At 40.8% G+C, this 20,421-nt stretch overlaps 1 protein-coding gene across 1 annotated transcript in view; it reads right to left on the bottom strand.

Moving 5' to 3' along the window:
* LOC112260359 (phospholipid phosphatase-related protein type 5-like) overlaps window positions 1-20,421 on the bottom strand; it is a 58,654-nt gene that overhangs the window by 28,900 nt on the left and 9,333 nt on the right. Inside the window, exons 2-4 of the mRNA XM_024435401.1 lie at window positions 9,114-9,246; window positions 4,507-4,757; window positions 1,493-1,669 (exon numbers count right to left, since the gene is read on the bottom strand). Coding sequence (XP_024291169.1) covers window positions 1,493-1,669; window positions 4,507-4,757; window positions 9,114-9,246 — 561 coding nt within the window. The remainder of the gene's footprint in view (window positions 1-1,492; window positions 1,670-4,506; window positions 4,758-9,113; window positions 9,247-20,421) is intronic.

Genomic DNA, 20,421 nt, shown 5'->3' with positions numbered 1-20,421 from the left:
CATAGTTCTCACGTGAAGTGAGTACCAGCTGCATGATGGGTGGGTGAAAACACCATGACTGAGGAAGCGGAGCAAGAGAGAGATTCCACTGTAAGACATACAGATGTGTGGGGTCTGGGAGCTACTATAAACATCATAGTTGGGGTTAGCTGCTTTACTGGTTAATGCATCATTATGATAAAGGATAGAGGGGTCATTGTACTCTGACCAAAAAATGTTGAAGGCATTGATGTGAAAGCAGATACAGTGCTGAGTTACCTCAAGACAATGTAATGTTGATTAGGAATACGCACTTGCATATCAGGTGACGTGCCTATCAGTTGAAATGGAGGAGATGGGGAACAAAGTGAAAATGACATGACTTGGGAACAACTCTCGGAACCTGGGGCCGAAAGGGGAAGACTGGGTGTGAGCATGAGGAAGCTTTTTTAGAGCTTTCATTTTTGTGGAACTCAGCAGGAAAGTATCTGGGAGGCATAGAGGCAGGTGAAGAGAGAGTGGGAATTGTCAGGGTCTCAGACTTTGGTTTTCATTTATATATAATTATGCATAGCTTATCACATTGTTTATACTGTTATGTTTTGTGTGTCTTTTTGTTGCTTTCCAAGTCTTGTGCTATCACTCTCTTAGGAACCAGAAGGTGGAAGTGGAGAAACCAAAGCCACTCCATCTGACATATAACAAGTCAGCGTGATTCAGCTGGAATGGCATTTTGTTATGTGATGATAGATGGGAATAAAATAGTGTGATCATAGTACAGAGGCCATAAGTCTCTTCATTTGTAAACCTCGAGGTGAATGTTGCTCATTGTTTGTTCCATTTGTTAGATTGTGTAATTCATGTTTTATAATAATTAGTTTTTGTTTTTGTGTAAATTCATGTTTTATTATCATGGTTTATCCATTTATAAGTAATTTCGAAGTTTATGTAAATTGAACATTAGGACGCTATTGTTCAAAAGGAAGGACTGTTGGAATCGGCTAAACGTTGAACATTGAGATATTAAATAAACGATAGAGAAGAAGCCTTGAATAGAAAGAGTGAAAGAGACTGGGTTTTATGTCACAAGTTAATGGTTCTCTGTAGAAAGCCAGAAGGCTTGTTGATATAGGCAAGACAGATGGATATCTGTGGATTAGGTGACGGAGTGGTTGAGGTCAGGAGGTGAGGACAGATTCCCTTAAGGTAGTAATAAGGGTTTGGTATCCTGTTACCCTCTTTCTGTTGAACCATAAGATGTAAGGATTGGAGAGAAGGAGGAGGGTCTTAAGTGGGATGTATATAACTGTGATGGAGATAAATGTTTTCCTGTCTGAATACAGCTGTACAGAACCTTTGGGAAGAATTAAACTTGGTTAAAGCTTCTCTAGTGTCCGTGAGTCATTTACTCTGGAAAATAAGAACCTATCAATATGTAACAAACCCGTTCAAAGAAACAATCCCTCCATCTTTAAAAAGAAGGCTGTAGTATAAAGATGTTGAGATCCCTCACCATGAAGACTGCTATGGCCCCTCCGATGATGAATCCGGCGATGACGTCACACCAGTGGTTGCGGTACTCCACCACCCTGTTGATGCCCGTGAGAAACGCCAGACATATGAGACCCAGAGATAGGACAGGCTTGGCCAGCTTGGTCCCCTTGGCCTTCACTGTTAACGTGATGTACATCTGCAGCAGGGAGACACACATCAAATCCAATTTTATTGGTCACATGTGCCGAATACAACAGGTGTAGATGTCACAGAGAAATGCTTACTTATGAGCCCATTCCCAACAATGCAGTTAAAAAGTAAGACGAATATTTGCTCAATAAAAAAGGAAATAGTAACACAATAAAAACAATAATGAGGCTATACACAAGGAGTACCAGTACTGAGTCAATGTGCAGGGGTACGAGGTAGTTGAGGTAATACAGTATGTACATGTGGGTAGGGGTAAAAGTAACTAGGCAATCAGAATACAGAATAAACAGAGTAGCAGCAGCATATGTGAAATGTGAACGTGTGTGTGTGTGTGTGTGTGTGTGTGTTGGAGTGTCAGAGTAGTATGTGTGAGTGTGTGGGTAGAGTGTAGTGAGTGTGCATAGAGCCAGCGCAAAACAACTAAGATAAATAAATAGGTAATAAAGGGAGTCAATGTAAATTCCAAATGGCCTGGGTAGGCTGGAGTCTTTGAGAAATTTTAGGGCCTTCCTCTGACACCACCTGGTCGCCTGGTATAGAGGTCCTGGATGGCAGGGAGTTTGGCCCCAGTGATGTACTGGGTCGTATGCATTACACTCTGTAGCATCTTACGGTCAGATGCCGAGCAGTTGCCATACGAAGCAGTGATGGAGCCAGTCAATGTGCTTTCAATGGTGCAGCTGTAGAACATAGAGGATCTGAGGGCCCATGCCAAATCTTTTCAGCCTCCTGAGGGGGAAGAGGCGTTTTCATGCCCTCTTCACAAATGTGTTGGTGTGTTTGGACCATGATAGGTCCTTAGTTGATGTGTACACCTGCTCCACTATTGCCCTGTTGATATGAATGGGGGACCTGTTCGGGCTTCCGTTTCCTGTAGTCCACGATTAGCTCCTTTGTCTTGCAGAGGTTGAGGGAGAGGTTGTTGTCCTGGCACCACACTGCCAGGTCTCTGACCTACTCCCTATAGTCTGTCTCATCGTCATCGATGATCAGACCACCCACGACAAACTCAAAGAATATGGCTGCCTAAATATGGTTCCCAATCAGAGACAACGATAAACACCTGCCTCTGATTGAGAACCACTCCAGACAGCCATAGACTTTGCTAGATAACCCCACTAGCTACAATCCCAATACATACACACCAAAACCCCAAGACAAAACACACCACAATACAAACCCCATGCCACACCCTGGCCTGACCCAATACATGAAGAAAAACACAAAATACTTAGACCAGGGCGTGACAACACCTGTCAGGTTGATAGATTATCTTGGAAAAGGAGAAATGCTCACTAACAGGGACGTAAACAAATTTGAGAGGAATAAGCTTTTTGTGCGAATGGAAACATTTTTTGGATCTTTTATTTCAGCTCATGAAACATGGGACCAACACTTTACATGTTGTGTTTATATTTTTGTTCAGTATACATTTAAACTTTCAATTAATTTGAAGTTTCAATGAAGTGGAGATGAAACATTTGCTCTAGTAACGTTTGGAGAGGACATTGTTTCTGCTCTTCCAACTAACCTCCAGTCCCTCACCCCTCTAGCGACAAGCATGAAGGAGAGACAAGGGTTATTCAGCCGAGTCTGTATCTGATTCTGAGAGACAACGTCCAATAAGGCTGAAGAGCAAGAGGCAGCAATTACTGCTAAGCGCTAGCTAGTAGGCACAGAGCAGCCCTGAGACCCAGAGACATAGCCTACAGTATTAACCAGAAAGCAATTTGAATAACTAGCCCTGCATTGACTCCAAATGCACCCCTCCTCTGGCAACAATAAATAATTCAAACAAAATATTAGACATGATTGCGCAAATACAAATATTGTCTTCTAAACATTCTTAATGCTGGATGAGTGTTAATGATAAGCATGTCACCAAACTGCTCTGTCTAGCCTCTACCCTCAGGCTTCACGTACAATCAGTCGCTTTGAGAAAAACAGAGACATCCAATCTTAGAGGGCAGGCCACTTGAGCTGAAATTGGAAAGGAGGGAGCATAGAATAGGATGGGGGAAGTGATTTTAGAGCACCCTTTCCCCTGCACCGTCTTCAGAGAGGAAATTCTTCAATAAGAACTAATTTGATCAAGGTGCTCAACAGCATAGACACCACCAACAACAGCAGCAACCCTCCAAAATATCAATGGAGGAGCATTCTGAGCAGAGCAAAGCATTCTGCTCAGTCTAGATCTAACTGTTTCATTCAATAGCACAGCAGCAGCACAATATAGGCTCGGAGTGAAAAGCCATGGGCCTACTTTTCTGAAAACCTGGATGCAATTTGGTTCTAAATCTGAACTAAACAGATGGTTACCACAAGGATATTGTAAAAATGTCTGTTGTACACATTTAACATAATTTGGCTGTTCAAAGAAGTAATGCCAAAAACCTTACAATGAAACTAAGCTCAGTCTCAAAAATTCATGGGCAATCATTAACATTCTGAAATAAGCAGAAATTCCGTTTTGGATTTGATAGCAACAACCTCGCTTGAGCAGATCGGGGAAGATTCTCTATCAACATCAAATTTCTTAAGTAGGACCACCAATATAAATTAACTATGGATAATAGGCCTTTTAAACAAAGTGGTGTAGATCATCTTCAAACTGTCCTTAGAAGTACATTTGGCGTAGTCGGCAGGATCGGATATGCATAGTTAGCATGAGATCCCCCACTTCACCGTATGTACTGTATAATAGATAACTGTGGTAATATCATCCTGCATCCCTAATAGTCCACCAACAAACAAACAAATACGTAATAGTAATAAATAAATAATACATAATAGTAACTTCTACAAATAGTGTACTACACTTACTGCTGTGTAGAGCGCGGCGTAGACACTGAGTGCCGCCTCTTTGGAGGGGAAGGATTTGCGGGCGCGCATGATGTCGTCCTCGTTTCCTGTGCACACCCCCTTTTGGTTGATGAAGCGGGCGGTCTGCATGCAGCCCAGGGCCGTGTAGTTGGGCTTACACACCGTCAGGAAGTGGGGGGACAGGTTTCCTGTTACAACCTGGCCTGTGTTGACAAAGATGTCTGTGGAGAACAGTCCGAACACATACACACCTGGAGAGAGATGGGAATCAGAGAGAGAGATGCGAATCAGAGAGAGAGAGAGGGAGAGAGAGAGGGAGAGAGAGAAAAAAAAAATCAACAAAGGTTAGAGGTGAGGAAGTGAAGAGACAGGGTGGTCTCCAACCACTATGTTAAATGAGTCATAGACTAATGATGAGTATGTGATTATCTTTGTCTAGATGAGAATCCTTCACCTTGAATGTCTTTCCTTCAGCTTGAAATCCTCCAGAAAATGAAAAAATGTTAAAGGCTTGACTGCAGTGTCTGATTAGACCAGGGATGGGCAACTTGTGGCAGAATAGTTTTTTTGGGGGGGGGGAACTGATGCCGCATTCACGTGCTAGTCAGAACTAGGAAACTCTGAAATGTCTAACTTGTAGTTAATCACGTGTCGTGTTCAACAAATGACCAAATCAGACATTTCAGAGTTTCCTAGTTCCGACTAGCATGTGAATGCGGCATCAGTGGAGGTCTCAACGTATTGTTAAGGGTTAGAATAGTAGAATACACAAAGTGCAATTTAGAAGTTTGGTTGTGTATCAGCTGTTTTTCTATTGTCATGTCAGTCACTGGCAGTCACTCAATTAGCCCATGTCAGCCAAAGTGTTGGATTGGTAAATTAATCTACCCAGCTATCTAAACTTGTAGTAATCATAGTAAATTTTTTAAATCACTCTCACTCAGATATCATTTTAAAAATGGCAAGCATTTCTCTCCACCCTATGGCAAAATGTGTAGAAATACAGGACATTGGCTGTGAAACTGCACATTTGACAGAATGGTTACAATTGCAGCAAACCTTCTTTAAAACTACAACATTTTCATAATATGTAGAATCACAGGTAATTAGCTGTAAACTGCACATTTCTCTCTCCAACAACATAGAAACAGTCCCTGGGACATAAACTATGTCAATGCAACAGGTCAAACTGACAATGATTACAAGAGAGGGGCTCTGGGATTGTTAACTTCAGAAGGTACCTATTCACCTTATCGGGACACTGCATAATCTAATGTGTCTGAATTCCATATACGAGTGTTTATGAATGATTACATATCTCTCCCTTTGAAAGGCTTCCTAAGGCAAGTGCATTGGGAGAGCAGTTAAAGGGGCCCGGATCATGAACAAGTTTATAATTGATCAATAGTCCTATGTGTGCTTCAGGCCACGTGAATGTCAGGAAGAGAGCGCTGCCCCTGAATGTGGGACACCTGTCTCTAGTCTGTTTTTACCATTACCTCATGAGATACAATTATTTTTACTTTATGGAGTTATCAAGAGCTGTAATTTGATTTGTTATTTTTGATTTATTAGGCAGTGTTGGTTTTTGGGGACGCATGAGTCACGATGTGAGTCACGATGTGAGAGTCATGTATCCAAAGGGGTATTACCGGTCCCCTATGGTACATATGCAAATTAGGTTCCCTGGGCCTTTAGAAAATATGCAAATAGCTTTTCTTCACTTGCCTGCCAGTAAAAGGAAAAATATGTTGGTAATGGTTGAGTTACTCCAAATGGGTTGAAGTTTTCTTTGTTTTCTTCTTGCTTCAATAACAACTTTCACCAGATTGGGTCTGCTGGATGGTCAGGATGTCTTCCTAAGGATTAGCCCTCTAACTCTCTGACCCTGTAACTCTGCAGTGAGATCGCCAAGATGATAGCTGAATACAAGCCACTTTTGAAGAAGGAAAAAAAATGTTTGAGCTGTGTGTTATTCTCTTTGACTTTTGTTTTAGAAATATGTATTAACAATATTGGTAGTAGTATTAATTTGTCATACAGTAAATAATTTGCCTTGATGACAAGAGGACCAGAGTGTCCAGAGAGGCAACTGACCACCTGGCAACATTCCGGTATGTGTGGGACCTTGTCCAGCAAACTGTGAATGAGCAGCTTTCCTCCAGACGTGACACTTCACATTCCATCCAAAGAGTTCAATCTTGGCTTCATCAGACCAGAGAATCTTTGTTTCTCATGGTCTGAGAGTCCTTTAGGTGCCTTTTGGCAAACCCCAAGCGGGCTGTCATGTGCCTTTTACTGAGGAGTGGCTTCCGTCTGGCCAGTCTACCTTAAGGCCTGATTGGTGGTGCTACAGAGATGGTTATTCTTCTGGACGGTTCTCCCATCTCCACAGAAGAACTGAGGCAATGGAAAGATGTGGGGTGATGCAAGAAAGCCATGCCACCAGCACTCAGAGCAGCCAGGTCCAGAAGAGGAAGAGGTGCCAGCTCAGGTCCAAGCGCAAAGGATGGAAAAGTCAGCTGCTGGTGTTCTCAGTGCAACACACGTGTCTGCAAAGAGCAGTCATATGCTTGTGGTTTGTAACAAATGCAAGATGCACACTTTGATTGTAAGATTGATTGTAATAAAAAATATGCTAAGATTTTCAATAGCTGTAATGAATTTTCATAATATGTTATCATTGAAATGTGCATCAAACTGTTGAAGAGCGACTAAAAGCATTTCAAACAAAATAATTATTGAAAGGTCCAAATCATCACTCAAAATAATTATGTTCCACAAAATGGATAATATTTTAGACACATATAAATAAAACACAGATATTACATTATCGGGTCATTTTGACCCAGCATATGCATTCTTGGGGCGCCATGTTTACTATGCATCCTAGGGTTAAAGTAGAAATAGAATGAAACAAACAGGCATTCTATGTTTGCTCTATTATAGTGGCCACTATAGGAGACATTGATCAAGTACACAAGGCTACATGTGTGCAAAAATAACCCCCCTCACTCACACAAAATTGTTACTGTCAAGTTCAACACAAAAAAAGCAATATCCTTGAGCTACACTGCACATTATTACATTGTACACTTTCTGCCTGTGGACATCTGTTCTACAATGTGCCAGCAGAGCATGATACCCTTGGTTGGTATAATCTCTTTCAGGCAGAGAGTACACCCGGCATACCCCTTTTATCCACTGTATTGAGAGGGTTAGTGTATGGCATTTCTTTCACCTCTATTAGCATCTAGCATAATAAACCAGGCCCAACTCCAGCTACACATTTTCACCTAATTCTCTCATTCTGAAAATGAACCACATTCTGTAGAGGAAAAACATTACTTCACAGATACTAGTTAGTTCGTTAGCTAGTTAGATAGTTAACATTTCACACAGATTGCCAGGGTCCAGAAAGCAACTAACGCGTTATAACTTGAGGAACGGCAAGGAGTCGTATACCAGTTAATACTGCAGCGAATTGGTTAGGCTACTAACGTTAGCTCATCTGATGTTGTACGTTAGCTAGCTAATGTTAGCTGTCTGACTTTATTAGCCAGAAAAGTTTCACACAATAAACTCAATTATTAGATCAACTAAGTAGGCTAATGTTGCTCAACATTTCTCTGGCTAGCTAAGGCTTCTCATCTACCTCTTCGTTATAGTTCAGGGGACACACTGCCGTAACTGTCTTTGCACTATCTGCTGTCTTTCTAGAACGCACGCTGATTCTGTAACTATCAAATTGGTTGTCTCTTCTCTTCAGTCGCGTGCGGCATTCTGTTGTTATATGAACGACTGGCTGAGCCTTGGATACAGCAGGTATTTCTCCAAACGCACATCACTCGTCTGCTTACAGCCAGTAATGATCCCAAGCCTCTCCCTCCTAAACTTTTCTCATCGGATCTGCACGATTCACGTAGGTCACCTATTTTGGATTCAAAACGACGAATTTCACCGAAAGGTGACTTGTTCGCATCCGCATCCCTGCAATAACATCTGCTAAATATGCGTATGTGACCAATAACACTTGATTTGATTTGATTACACTAGCATTGGGCTTCTTGTCCTATAAGCTGTCACTGGCCAAAACACAGTCTCACAGTCTGTTCCCCAAAAAATAGCACGGACTATATTACAGATATTCAAACAGCTTTTATCCAATCAATTCTGCTCCACTTCATTTCTTTGGGGCTTTTGGAAATGTTATTTTCTTACAGCAAGGGTAAACACCACAGAGCATGGCTTCAAGCAAGCACACGGCAATGACAAACACTCCATTCACCATCTTGACTGCAGCCAGACCTAGGCATATGTGGGTAGGTTTAACTTTGTTGACACTAATGATAGCTTAGAAAATGTTGCTACATTGTACTTTACTAGCGGCATTAAATATAGGTAAACATCAGTCATCATCACTCGTCATTTTGAGTCAGACATTTCCTGTACACCACTTACTGTATACCAACAATCTTTGCAGACCTTTGACATCACATTGCAACGAAGGTCCTTGCTACCACATCATGAATTCGGGCAGCCATTCTGCATGGGGACAGTAAGCATTCGGCAAGTGGTATGGAGGTAGGTTACTACTAAACACGTACCCAGGAAGCGGAAGGTCCTGCGCACCAGAGGATTGAGGTAACAGCAGTCTCCCATGACGATGATCTTCTCCCTGTTGTCCAGGTCCTCTGACACATACTGAAGCAGAAACAGCACCGACTCTATGGCTGTGATCTAACATACAGAGGGAGAGAGAGAGACTTTAATCACTGATAACAGGATCTGAATATTGTGAATTCTTTGGGCAAAGAATGCACACCATGGTCCCCGTTAAACCATCTTCCCTGTAGCAATGCCTTCGTGCCACATCAACCAAATGTCCTATTGAGGGCATGCATTAACATTTATTTTGTTTTCTCTCTGCAACCACGCATAGAGTACAACACTTAGACCTAAGATGGAAGAATACTGCACCAATGAACAATGAAATTGATTTGGGCTGAGATTCAGTTCAGCTGTAATGCCAGTGTTCAACTACAGCTGTTGGACTTGACTGGGCCATTTAGCCCAATTGCCAAAGTTCAATGGGGTGATAAGCACCTTTAGGTAAAGACACTGTGCAGACACCCAGTATAATGTCTGCAATAATTTCCCAGAAACAAACATAGGCGTTTTGTGGTGGTAGAGTGTTAATCCTTGGTATGTGACAAGGTAGGTTGGCGATCATGACACATTCGTGACACAGGGCATCAGGTTTAGTCTGCAGGTTTACCTATTCCAACACCTAGACCAGCGCATCAGGGATGCTGTGTTTAATCCACTTCAGTGAGTTGAATCCATTTCAGTGAGATTATATTATACTGTCTCCCTGGTGTCCCTAGACTCTAGCTGCAGTCAGAGCCCCACCTGTTTTGAGCCCCACATTATTTGGGAAAAAAGTGTTGGCATTAATACGTGTTATATCAGTTTGCAAACAATGTAAAAAAATATATAATAATAATCTTTGAGTTAATAAAGCATGGTCTCTTTATTGCTTTCTTGAGTAAGACAGCTCCAAAATGTAGGCGTTTCAGCCTAGCTCAGTGCTTCCTTTTGTGGTGGGGCAGCCAGCAGAAAATACAGAGCGCAGGGATTGGTAATGTTCTCTAGTTGCGCCATGATTGGCTCAGTGTCCTGTCAATCATGGGGACACAGTGAAAATTCAAGCCCCTTGGATGCTGCCATAGAGTTGCATTAGAAGTGCCCATCCAAGAAGACTCAAGGTCATTGGCCACAGATAAAATGACGTCAAATCACGTTCTATCTACAGTAGCTTTGATTGGACTGATCAACATCATACTTTCAAAATCTTAGATAGCAGTCATCATCATGAATCAAGTTGACATTCTACTGTCAAATCATTTTTATCCTTGTCATATGAAGAGAAATTATAAAGAGAAATTATAAACAAAATGTATCGGTGCTCATCGACCATTGCATATAAACATTACAAGTTGGAAATCGCAAACTTAACAATGAGTGGTTTGGAAGGAATCAGTGGCTAACTGCAAGCATAGCAAAGCAATCACTAGTCTGCTATTCAGTGGAGTGGGTGTGTGGTCCTAATTCTGGGGTCTAAGTGTCTCTATTCCAAGCTTAAAATGATAAACATTCAACATTGGCCATGCTGTCAATCCAGCATGATTTCTGCCACGCTCAACACAACTGTTAACACAGACCTGGGAAATCTGACTTCAATGAGTTCAACACAACTGGGAACTCTGGGGGAAAAATGAGCTCCGACTGGGAAAATACGTTTTGAACGGTCAGCCAACTCGGAATTGTAAGTCGGAAACTCGGGCCTCTTTCTAGTGCAACGACCTGAAGATCACTAACGTCATCATGATTCGACCTTGTTTCCAAATTCCCAGTTGTCTTGAAAGCACCATAAATCCAGAGAATGCCATACTTCGATGACAAAGTTTAATGACAAAATTTGCCCACAAATTTGTGAGCACAGCACAACAAGGTGAGTCCATAAACGTCTTGTACGCTGCTGCATAAAATTATATAATATGCCAGGGAGATATGTATACTGTAGGTAAGAAAGTAATACAAAGTGTATGTTGTGTAGTAAGCTGTTAGTAGCCCATGTCCCTAATAATTTGGTATATTTTCCCCTCTTAAATTCACCTACTGTTCTGACTTTGTGGTGCACAGGTATCACATTTGTGGTGCACATGTAGCCAATAACCTGTTTTAGAGAAATGTAATCATCAAATATTGAAGGATGTCATTGTCTGCTTATATGCCCCTTTTCTTTTACCTACTGTTCCGACTTGGTGTACAGGGAGAACACTGAAAGAATGGCCCATATTCTGAATTCTGTCGCTGTAAATTTCAAAAGTGCTGAACCAATAGTTAAATTGACTACATCCGTCCTAGCTCGCTCATTAATGTCTTAATCGAAATTACGGATTGCCTCTTATCTGCTTGTTGACCCCTTATGCCATAGTTTGTACACCTCAATTGTCAGTATTAACCACATTTGTTTAAGAAAGTGAGCCATATCAGCTATGTTTTTTTAAAGGCATTAAATGAGGCTGAATGAACTGTTTTGCTGCCAGACAAGGCTCTGCTGATAGCCAGGTGTAGCAGTGGTAAGGTGTTGGGACTGCTGTTGGGACTCTGCCGTTGGGACAGCCATAACAGTTTGTGGGCACCATTTGTCACCGTTATAGTGCAATTAATGTATTGCTTAGTGTTGTGTTGTGTAGTGTAGTGGCTTTGCTGGCATGCATCACATATTTTCTTGTTTTGTTTGCCACTGTTTGTGAGTGTGGTCCAATCAAGAACATAATCATGATGGAATCACACCAGAAAAGTATGCCAACTGGGCTTATCCCTAAGTACTTTGATTTTCAGCTCTATGTAAGCTGTAAACATACATTTCACAAGGCATAATGGTACAGTTCTGAAGCACTCAAAAATTTGACATAAGTTGCATGGACTCATTTTGTGTGCAAGAATAGTTTTTTAGAATGACTACATAATCTCTGTACCCCACACATTCAGATAATTGTAAGGTTCCTCAGTCGAGCAGTGAATTTCAAACACAGATTCAACCACAAAGACCAGAGAGGTTTTCCTCTCTTTTGCCTCACAAAGAAGGGCACCTATTTGTAAAGAAAAAAGAAAGCAAACATTGAATATCCCTTTGAGCATGAAGTTATTAATTACACTTTGGATGGTGTATCAATACCCGTGGTGGAAAAAGTACTAAATTCTCATACTTCGCAAAAGTAAAGATACCTTAATAGAAAATGACACAATTAAAAGTGAATGTCACCCAGGAAAATACTACTTGAGTAGAAGTACATTTTAAAATTTTTTAAATATACTTAAGTATCAAAAGTAAATTAGTTGTAGTAAAGTAGTTGCTAAAATATATTTAAGTAAAGGGATGTTCTCTTGATAAGTGTGCTGTCACGACTTCCGCCGAAGTCGGGTTCTCTCCTTGTTCGGGCGGCGCTTGGCGGTCGGCGTCGCCAGTCTTCTAGCCATCATCGATCCACTTTTCATTTTCCATGTGTTTTGTCTTGTTTTTCCTCACACCTGGTTTCAATTCCCTCAATCACTTGTTGTGTATTTAACCCTCTGTCCCCCCCATGTCTTTGTGTGGGATTGTTTATTGTAAGTGCTTGTGCACGTGTTGATTGGTGCGCGACGGGTTTTTGTACCCAATATCTTGTTATTTTTATGCCTTTTAGTTTTGCTATTAAACTGCTCCGGCTATTTCAAAGTTCTACTCTCCTGAGTCTGACTTCCCTGCCACCGGTTACGCACCCCTTACATGTGTGAATTTGACCATTTTCTGTCCTGCTAAGCATTCAAAATGTAACTTTTGGGTGTCAGGGAAAATGTATGGACAAAAAAATCATTTTCTTCCGGAATGTAGTGAAGTAAAAGTAAAAGTTGTCAAAAACATAAATAGTAAAGTACAGATACACCCAAAAACGACGTCAGTAGTACTTTAAGGTATTTTTTACTTCATTACTTTACATCACTTATCAATACACTACAAAGATACAGGCGTCTTTTCTAACTCATTTGGTGGAGAGGAAGAAAACCTCTCAGGGATTTCACCATGAGGCCAATGGTGACTTTAAAATAGTTCGAGTTTAATGGCTGTGAGAGAAGAAAACTGAGGATGAATAAACAACATTGTAGTTTCTCCACAATACTAACCTAATTGACATAGTGAAAAGAAGGAAGGCACTAAAGTAAAACTGCAAAAAATGTGGCAAAGAAATTCACTTTATGTCCTGAATACAAAGTGTTATATTTGGGGAAAATCGAACACAACACATCACTGCGTACCGCTCTTCATATTTTCAAGCATGGTGGTGACTGCATCATGTTATGTGTATGCTTGTCATCGGCAAGGAAGATTACATTTTTTGTATAAAAACAAATGGAATAGACCTAAGCACAGGCAAATCCTAGAAAACCTGGTTATCTGCATTCCAACAGACACTGGTGTCACGCCCTGGTCTTAGTATTTTGTGTTTATATAATTATTTGGTCAGGCCAGGGTGTGACATGGGGTTATTTTGTGTTGTGTTGTGGTATTGGGGGTTTTAGTAGGTATTGGGATTGTGGCTGAGTAGGATAGTCTATGGCTGCCTGAGGTTCTCAATCAGAGTCAGGTGATTCTCGTTGTCTCTGATTGGGAACCATATTTAGGTAGCCTGGGTTTCACTGTGTGTTTGTGGGTGATTGTTCCTGTCTTAGTGTTTTGTATTTCACCAGATAGGCTGTTTCGGTTTTCATTATTTCATTTCGTTAGTTTTGTAGTTTCTGTATGTATAGGTTTTCCTTCATTAAAATATATCATGAATCATCATCACGCTGCATTTTGGTCCGATCCTTGTTCTACCTCTTCGTCAGAGGAGGAGATAGAAGAGAGCCGTTACAACTGGAAGATAAATTCACCTTTCAGCAGGACAATAATCTAAAACAGAAGGCCAAATATACACTGGAGTTGCTTTCCAAGATGACATTGAATGTTCCTGAGTGGCCTACTGTAGTTACAGTTTTGACTTAAATCGGCTTGAAAATCTATGGCAAGACTTGAACATGGCTGTCTAGCAATGATCAACAACCAACTTGACAGAGCATGTCAAGAGAATGTTAAAAATAATAATGTGCAAATATTGCACAATCCAGGTGTGCAAATCTCTTGAAAGACTCACTACTGTAATAACTACCAAAGGTGATTCTAACATGTATTGACTCTGGAGGTTGAATACTTACCTAATCAAGATATATTTGTTTATTTTGTATTTATTTTTACTTTGACATTACAGAGTATTTAGTGTAGTCGTTCACAAAACAATGACAATTAAATCAATTATAATACCACTTTGTTACACAGTTTTTGGGGAAAAAGTAATGGGGTGTGAATACTTTCTGAAGGCACTGTACCATTTGACCCATCAGCACTTGAGCCCAGTGCACAACAGAATTCTTCACAGGTAGGCCTACTGTGGAGCACCAACAAACCACATTCACTCTATTATTGTAGTACTGTTTTTTAATTTATATGACTGAACAAACCATCCATTTAATCTATTCCCACTTTTCTTTTAATGTTGTCTAACACTCATTATTTAGAATTTAGAAGCTTACTGTAAATAAGACATGAGTTTTGTCAATCTGCTTAATGACACATCACTCGTTCTTTGCGATAAAAAAACATGCAAATATATTGTTCATATTTCAATAAAACTACATAATTCAAAAAGGCAGCTTATAGCCATTAATGAAGCTCTGACCAGCTCAACCTTTTCCAGTGTATCTCGGCAAAGCACAGGGACCTAAACCCTATGTCATTTATTCACATCTCACTGCAAACCCATCCCCCTACTACTGTGAACAGGAACGAGCCAGAGCCTTATTCACTGCTCACTAATAATAGCAATCATGCCATCTTTGGCCCATACATGTCAACAACCCTGATAAGTGGGAATGTTCTTCTGGCCGCTTTACAAGGACTTCAGCAGGTTATTATTTTATTCTTGTTCATTTTTCCGTACAGTGACAGCGCCGAGCTATATTTGCAGCCTATCGAGCCAATGAAAACTCTCAAAGTTATAGTAGGATTTTGTGAAGCTGTTGGCTGCCTTTACATCCCGCTTTGCGTGTCCCAAACTCTACCCAAATGGGTCACTTTGACTTGATCACCAGTTGGTGGGAATGGTCAAGTCTAGAGGTTGACCGATTAATCGGAATGAAAGATTAATTAGTTTTTTTTATATACTGTATATTTTTTTCAGTTTTATTTGTACAGTTTTATTTAACTAGGCAAGTCAGTTAAGAACACATTCTTATTTTCAATGACGGCCTAGGAACGGTGGGTTAACTACCTTGTTCAGGGGCAGAATGACAGATTTGTACCTTATCAGCTCAGGGATGCAATCTTGCAACCTTACGGTTAACTAGTTCAAAGCTCTAACCACCTGCCTCACGAGGAGCCCGCCTGTTACGCGAATGCAGTAAGAAGCCACGGTAAGTTGGTAGCTAGCATTAAACTTATCTTATAAAAAACAATCAATCAATCATATTCACCAGTTATAACTACACATGGTTGATGATATTACTAGTTTATCTAGCGTGTCCTGCGTTGCATATCATCGATGCGGTGCGCATTCCCGAAAAAGGACTGTCGTTGCTCCAACGTGTACCTAACCATAAACATCAATGCCTTTCTTAAAATCAATACACAGAAGTATATATTTTTAAACCTGCATATATAGCTAAAAGAAATCCAGGTTATCAGGCAACATTAACCAGGTGAAATTGTGTCACTTCTCTTGCATTCATTGCACGCAGAGTCATGGTATATGCAACAGTTTGGGCCGCCTGGCTCATTGCGAACTAATTTGCCAGAATATTACGTAATTATGACATTACATTGAAGGTTGTGCAATGTAACAGCAATATTTAGACTTAGGGATGTCATCCTTGTTTTCTAAATGATAGTTTCCGGTTTCGACCATATTAATGACCTAAGGCTCGTATTTCTGTGTGTTATTATGTTATAATTAAGTCTATGATTTGATAGAGCAGTCTGACTGAGCGATGGTAGCCACCAGCAGGCTCTTAAGCATTCATTCAAACAGAACTTTTGTGCGTTTTGCCAGCAGCTCTTCGCAATGCTTCAAGCATTCTGCTGTTTATGACTTCAAGCCTATCAACTCCCGAGATTAGGCTGGTGTAACCGATGTGAAATGGCTAGCTAGTTAGCGGGGTGAGCGCTAATAGCGTTTCAAACGTCACTCGATCTGAGACTTGGAGAAGTTGTTCCCCTTGCTCTGCATGGGTAACGCATTTTAGAGGGTGGCTGTTGTCGATGTGTTCCTGGTTCGAGCCCACGTACCGGCGAGGAGAGGGATGGAAGCTATACTGTTACACTGGCAATACTAAAGTCCCTATAAGAACATCCAATTGTCAAAGGTATTTGAAATACAAATCGTATAGAGAGAAATAGTCCTATAATTTCTATAATAACTACAACCTAAATCTTCTTACCTGGGAATATTGAAGTCTCATAATTAAAAGGAACCACCAGCTTTCACATGTTCTCATGTTCTGAGCAAGGAACTTAAACGTTAGCTTTCTTACATGGCACATATTGCACTTTTACTTTCTTCTCCAACACATTATTTAAACCAAATTGAACATATTTCATTATTTATTTGAGGCTAAATTGATTTTATTGATGTATTATATTAAGTTAAAATAAATGTTCATTCAGTATTGTTGTAATTGTCATAATCACAAATTTTTTGGTCCTCCAATAATCGGTATCGGCGTTGAAAAATCATAATCGGTTGACCTCTAGTCAAGTCTATTCTGACCTATGGCGCTCAATCATGATTAGGGTTGCAAAATTCTGGCAACTTTCAATAGTTCAGGAGGTAGTACTCCAACTGGGATTTTGGGAAATCAGGGAATATATTTAAAGTTCCCGGAATTTTGCAAACCTAATCATTTTTATGGAATGGTCTGTCTATCCATGTGAGTGATGCAGACTCAGTCTCGACCTTTAAGTCTTTATTGAATACTCATCTCTTCAATAGGTCCTATGATTGAGTGTAGTCTGGCCCAGGAGTGTGAAGGTGAACGGAAAGGCACTGGAGCAACGAACCGCCCTTGCTGTCTCTTCCTGGATGGTTCCCCTCTCTCCACTGGGATTCTCTGCCTCAAACCCTATTACAGGGCCTGAGTCACTGGCTTACTGGTGCTCTTCCATGCCGTCCCTAGGAGGGGTGCGTCACTTGAGTGACTTGTCTGGGTTGGCGCCCCCACTTGGGTTCGTGTCGTGGGGGAGATCTCCGTGGGCTATACTCTGCCTAGTCTCAGGATAGTAAGTTGGTGGTGAAGATATCCCTCTAATGGTATATACTGCCTGTTTGGCCCTGTCCGGGGGTATCGTCGGACGGGGTCACAGTGTCCTCCTGTCTCAGCCTCCAGTATTTATGCTGCAATAGTTTGTGTCGGGGGCTAGGGTCAGTCTGTTATATCTGGAGTATTTCTCCAGATATACTGTATCTTATCCGGTGTAAATTTAAGTTATTTCTCTCTCTCTCTCTCTCTCTCTCTCTCTCTCTCTCTCTCTCTCTCTCTCTCTCCTTGAGCCCTATGACCATGACTGGCCTGATGACTCCTTGCTGTCCCCAGTCCACCTGGTCGTGCTGCTGCTCCAGTTTCAACTGTTCTCCCTGCGGTTATGGAACCCTGACCTGTTCACCGGATGTGCTACCTTGTCCCAGACCTGCTGTTTTCAACTCTCTAGAGACAGCGGGAGCGGTAGAGTACTCTGAATGGTCGGCTATTATCATTTGACCCTGCTGGTCATCTATGAACATTTGAACATCTTTGCCATGTTCTGTTATAATCTCCACCCGGCACAGCCAGAAGAGGACTGGCCACCCCTCATAGCATGGTTCCTCTCTAGGTTTCATCCTAGGCTCCGTTTTTTCCTAGCCACCGTGTTTCTACACCTGCATTGCTTGCTGTTTGGGGTTTTAGGCTGGGTTTCTGTACAGTGCTTTGTGACATCAACTGATGTAAGAAGGGCTTTATGAATAAATTTGACTGATTGATTGATAATCATGATTGACAGAAGACCAGGGGAGGGGAGCTAGTCTGGAGCTGGTGGGAGGTTTTAAATGGGTCACGAGTTTCAGATTTATTTAATGAAAAATACTCCAGTCGAAACTTAAACGACTAAACCCATGTAGAAAGTAACCTTTGAAGTTTGAACTATGTCTTCAATCACAGTATTTTCAATATAGAGTTATTAGCAGCGCTATTTAGCGTATTTGGTTGATGTTGTGGTCTCATAGCAGTGAGCTTAACATTCTTCATCAAGAATATAGGCAAAATGGAATTATTGACAACGAAAAAGTGGGGACTTTCGTTTCCTTGTAATATAACCGATACATTTACTATCAATATATCATTACAAATAGTTTTCCGGATTGCATTTTTCAACAACAAAAACATTGTGATGTGAATATTGGATCGCGACTGAGACAACCTGGTTCAATTTGGGTCCCAAAGCAAAACAAGTTGAGAACCACTGGTCCAGTATTGAAACCAACCCATACCTGTGGCTCTGTCACAGATGACACCTCATTCCCATATGGGGCACAACTTTGGGTGGAATTTGATACTTGCACTTTTTTGCCTCTCATAAGTACACATTTGATTGGGTGAAAAAAAAGGGATCTGGTGTTCTGGTGTGTACATCATAGATGGCTTTAAACTTTGCCGGTTACACTGCTCATTTGAAGCTTCAAATTACATTGAAATGAGGTGAGTATTAGATAGAGGTTACTCAAGCTGTGCGGCTAGTGGTCAATCAGAGCTGGCCTGGACAATCAGAGCTAGGCTACATCTGAAAATGATGTGCTAACATGAGATGGCTGTCACAGTGTCATAAGAAGTAGACCAAAGTGCAGCGTTGTACGCGTACATTTACCTTTTATTTGAGTAAATGTCACCAACAAAACAACTAATGAAAAACAACCGTGAAGCTTACAGGGCTATAGTGCCACTAACAAAGATAACTACCCACACTGAAAGGAGGGAAAAAGGGCTACCTAAGTATGATTCCCAATCTGAGACAACGATAGACAGCTGTCCCTGATTGAGAACCATACCCTGCCAAAACATAGAAATAAAGAAACATAGAAAACAAAACATTGAATTGCCCACCCCACATCACAACCTGACCTAACCAAATAGAGAAATTAAACGGCTCTCTAAGGTCAGGGCGTGACAATGGCAAAGAGGACATATTGGACATCCTTTACATTTTGGAATGTCCTCAACTGCTGTATAACTTAACTAGTATATTAACTAGTATATTGTGTCTGCCTCTGAAGAACTTGTGAAGATATTGAAGAACTGAACAAAGCAGAAAAACTGTGAAATAAAAGCCTGAACGACAAGACTGTCTACAACTGCTATAGTAATTAACTATTTGTTATCGAATGCCTTGGAGAATCTTGTAAAAAGATAACTGATCTGTTGCATCCTAAGATGCTGGGTTCTTTTACTGAAGAGTCGACTACTGTTTCCAGTGTCTTCAGCCCAACTCTCCAATACATCATTGAACTTTTACCGCCCTTTGCATCTCATAATCCGATCACTTCAATACAAGAACGGAAACCCCATTATCATTTGTTAATTTAAATAACTCAACCCCTGCATACAAATCCCATTGGCTATTTGCAACCATTTTACAGCGAAACTCATTAACACATTTCCCAATACACCACATGATCCATTTAAAGAATTACAAATAAACATTTCCACTTGAAATTACGTTTTGTGACTACCAATGATGACCCAAATTCAGTCTTTCACAATATTGAGATTAGGGAAAGAGACCAAAATCCCCCGAAAATCTCACTTGCATAAATCACCCTGGTAAAGTGAGTCCACCTCGTGGAGTCAAATGATCTTTTTTAAAGCAACGCGTCAAGTGGAAAATCTCACAACGCAGCACCGTGGATTAATAAATGCCTAGATCTAGCTTTAAGCATCCTGAGATCCAGTCGCAGGGGCCTGAAGTGCTTTAAACAGATGATGTACAGTATAAATAAAGCTGGAAGCTAAAGGAGGGGAGAAAGCAAGTTCACTATATGTGTGGGGACTGTACTAGTAATGACAGGTTCACATAGCTCTGGTTTTAATGAATTTTTTAAGTGCACAATGTGTAGAGCTAATGTGTCCCATCCCATGACACTCTACATGTCATGGTATGAAAATAAATAATACCATGACAATAATTAAATAGCAGGCATAGACTTTTTTTCACATTGTGGATAATGGATGTCAAATCACTACTCAATA

Source organism: Oncorhynchus tshawytscha, linkage group LG10 (genome assembly GCF_018296145.1).
Source record: "Oncorhynchus tshawytscha isolate Ot180627B linkage group LG10, Otsh_v2.0, whole genome shotgun sequence".
In the NCBI taxonomy this organism is placed as follows: domain Eukaryota; kingdom Metazoa; phylum Chordata; class Actinopteri; order Salmoniformes; family Salmonidae; genus Oncorhynchus; species Oncorhynchus tshawytscha.
Note: the sequence above shows the minus strand (reverse complement) of the source record. Positions and strands in the feature narration are given on the sequence as shown.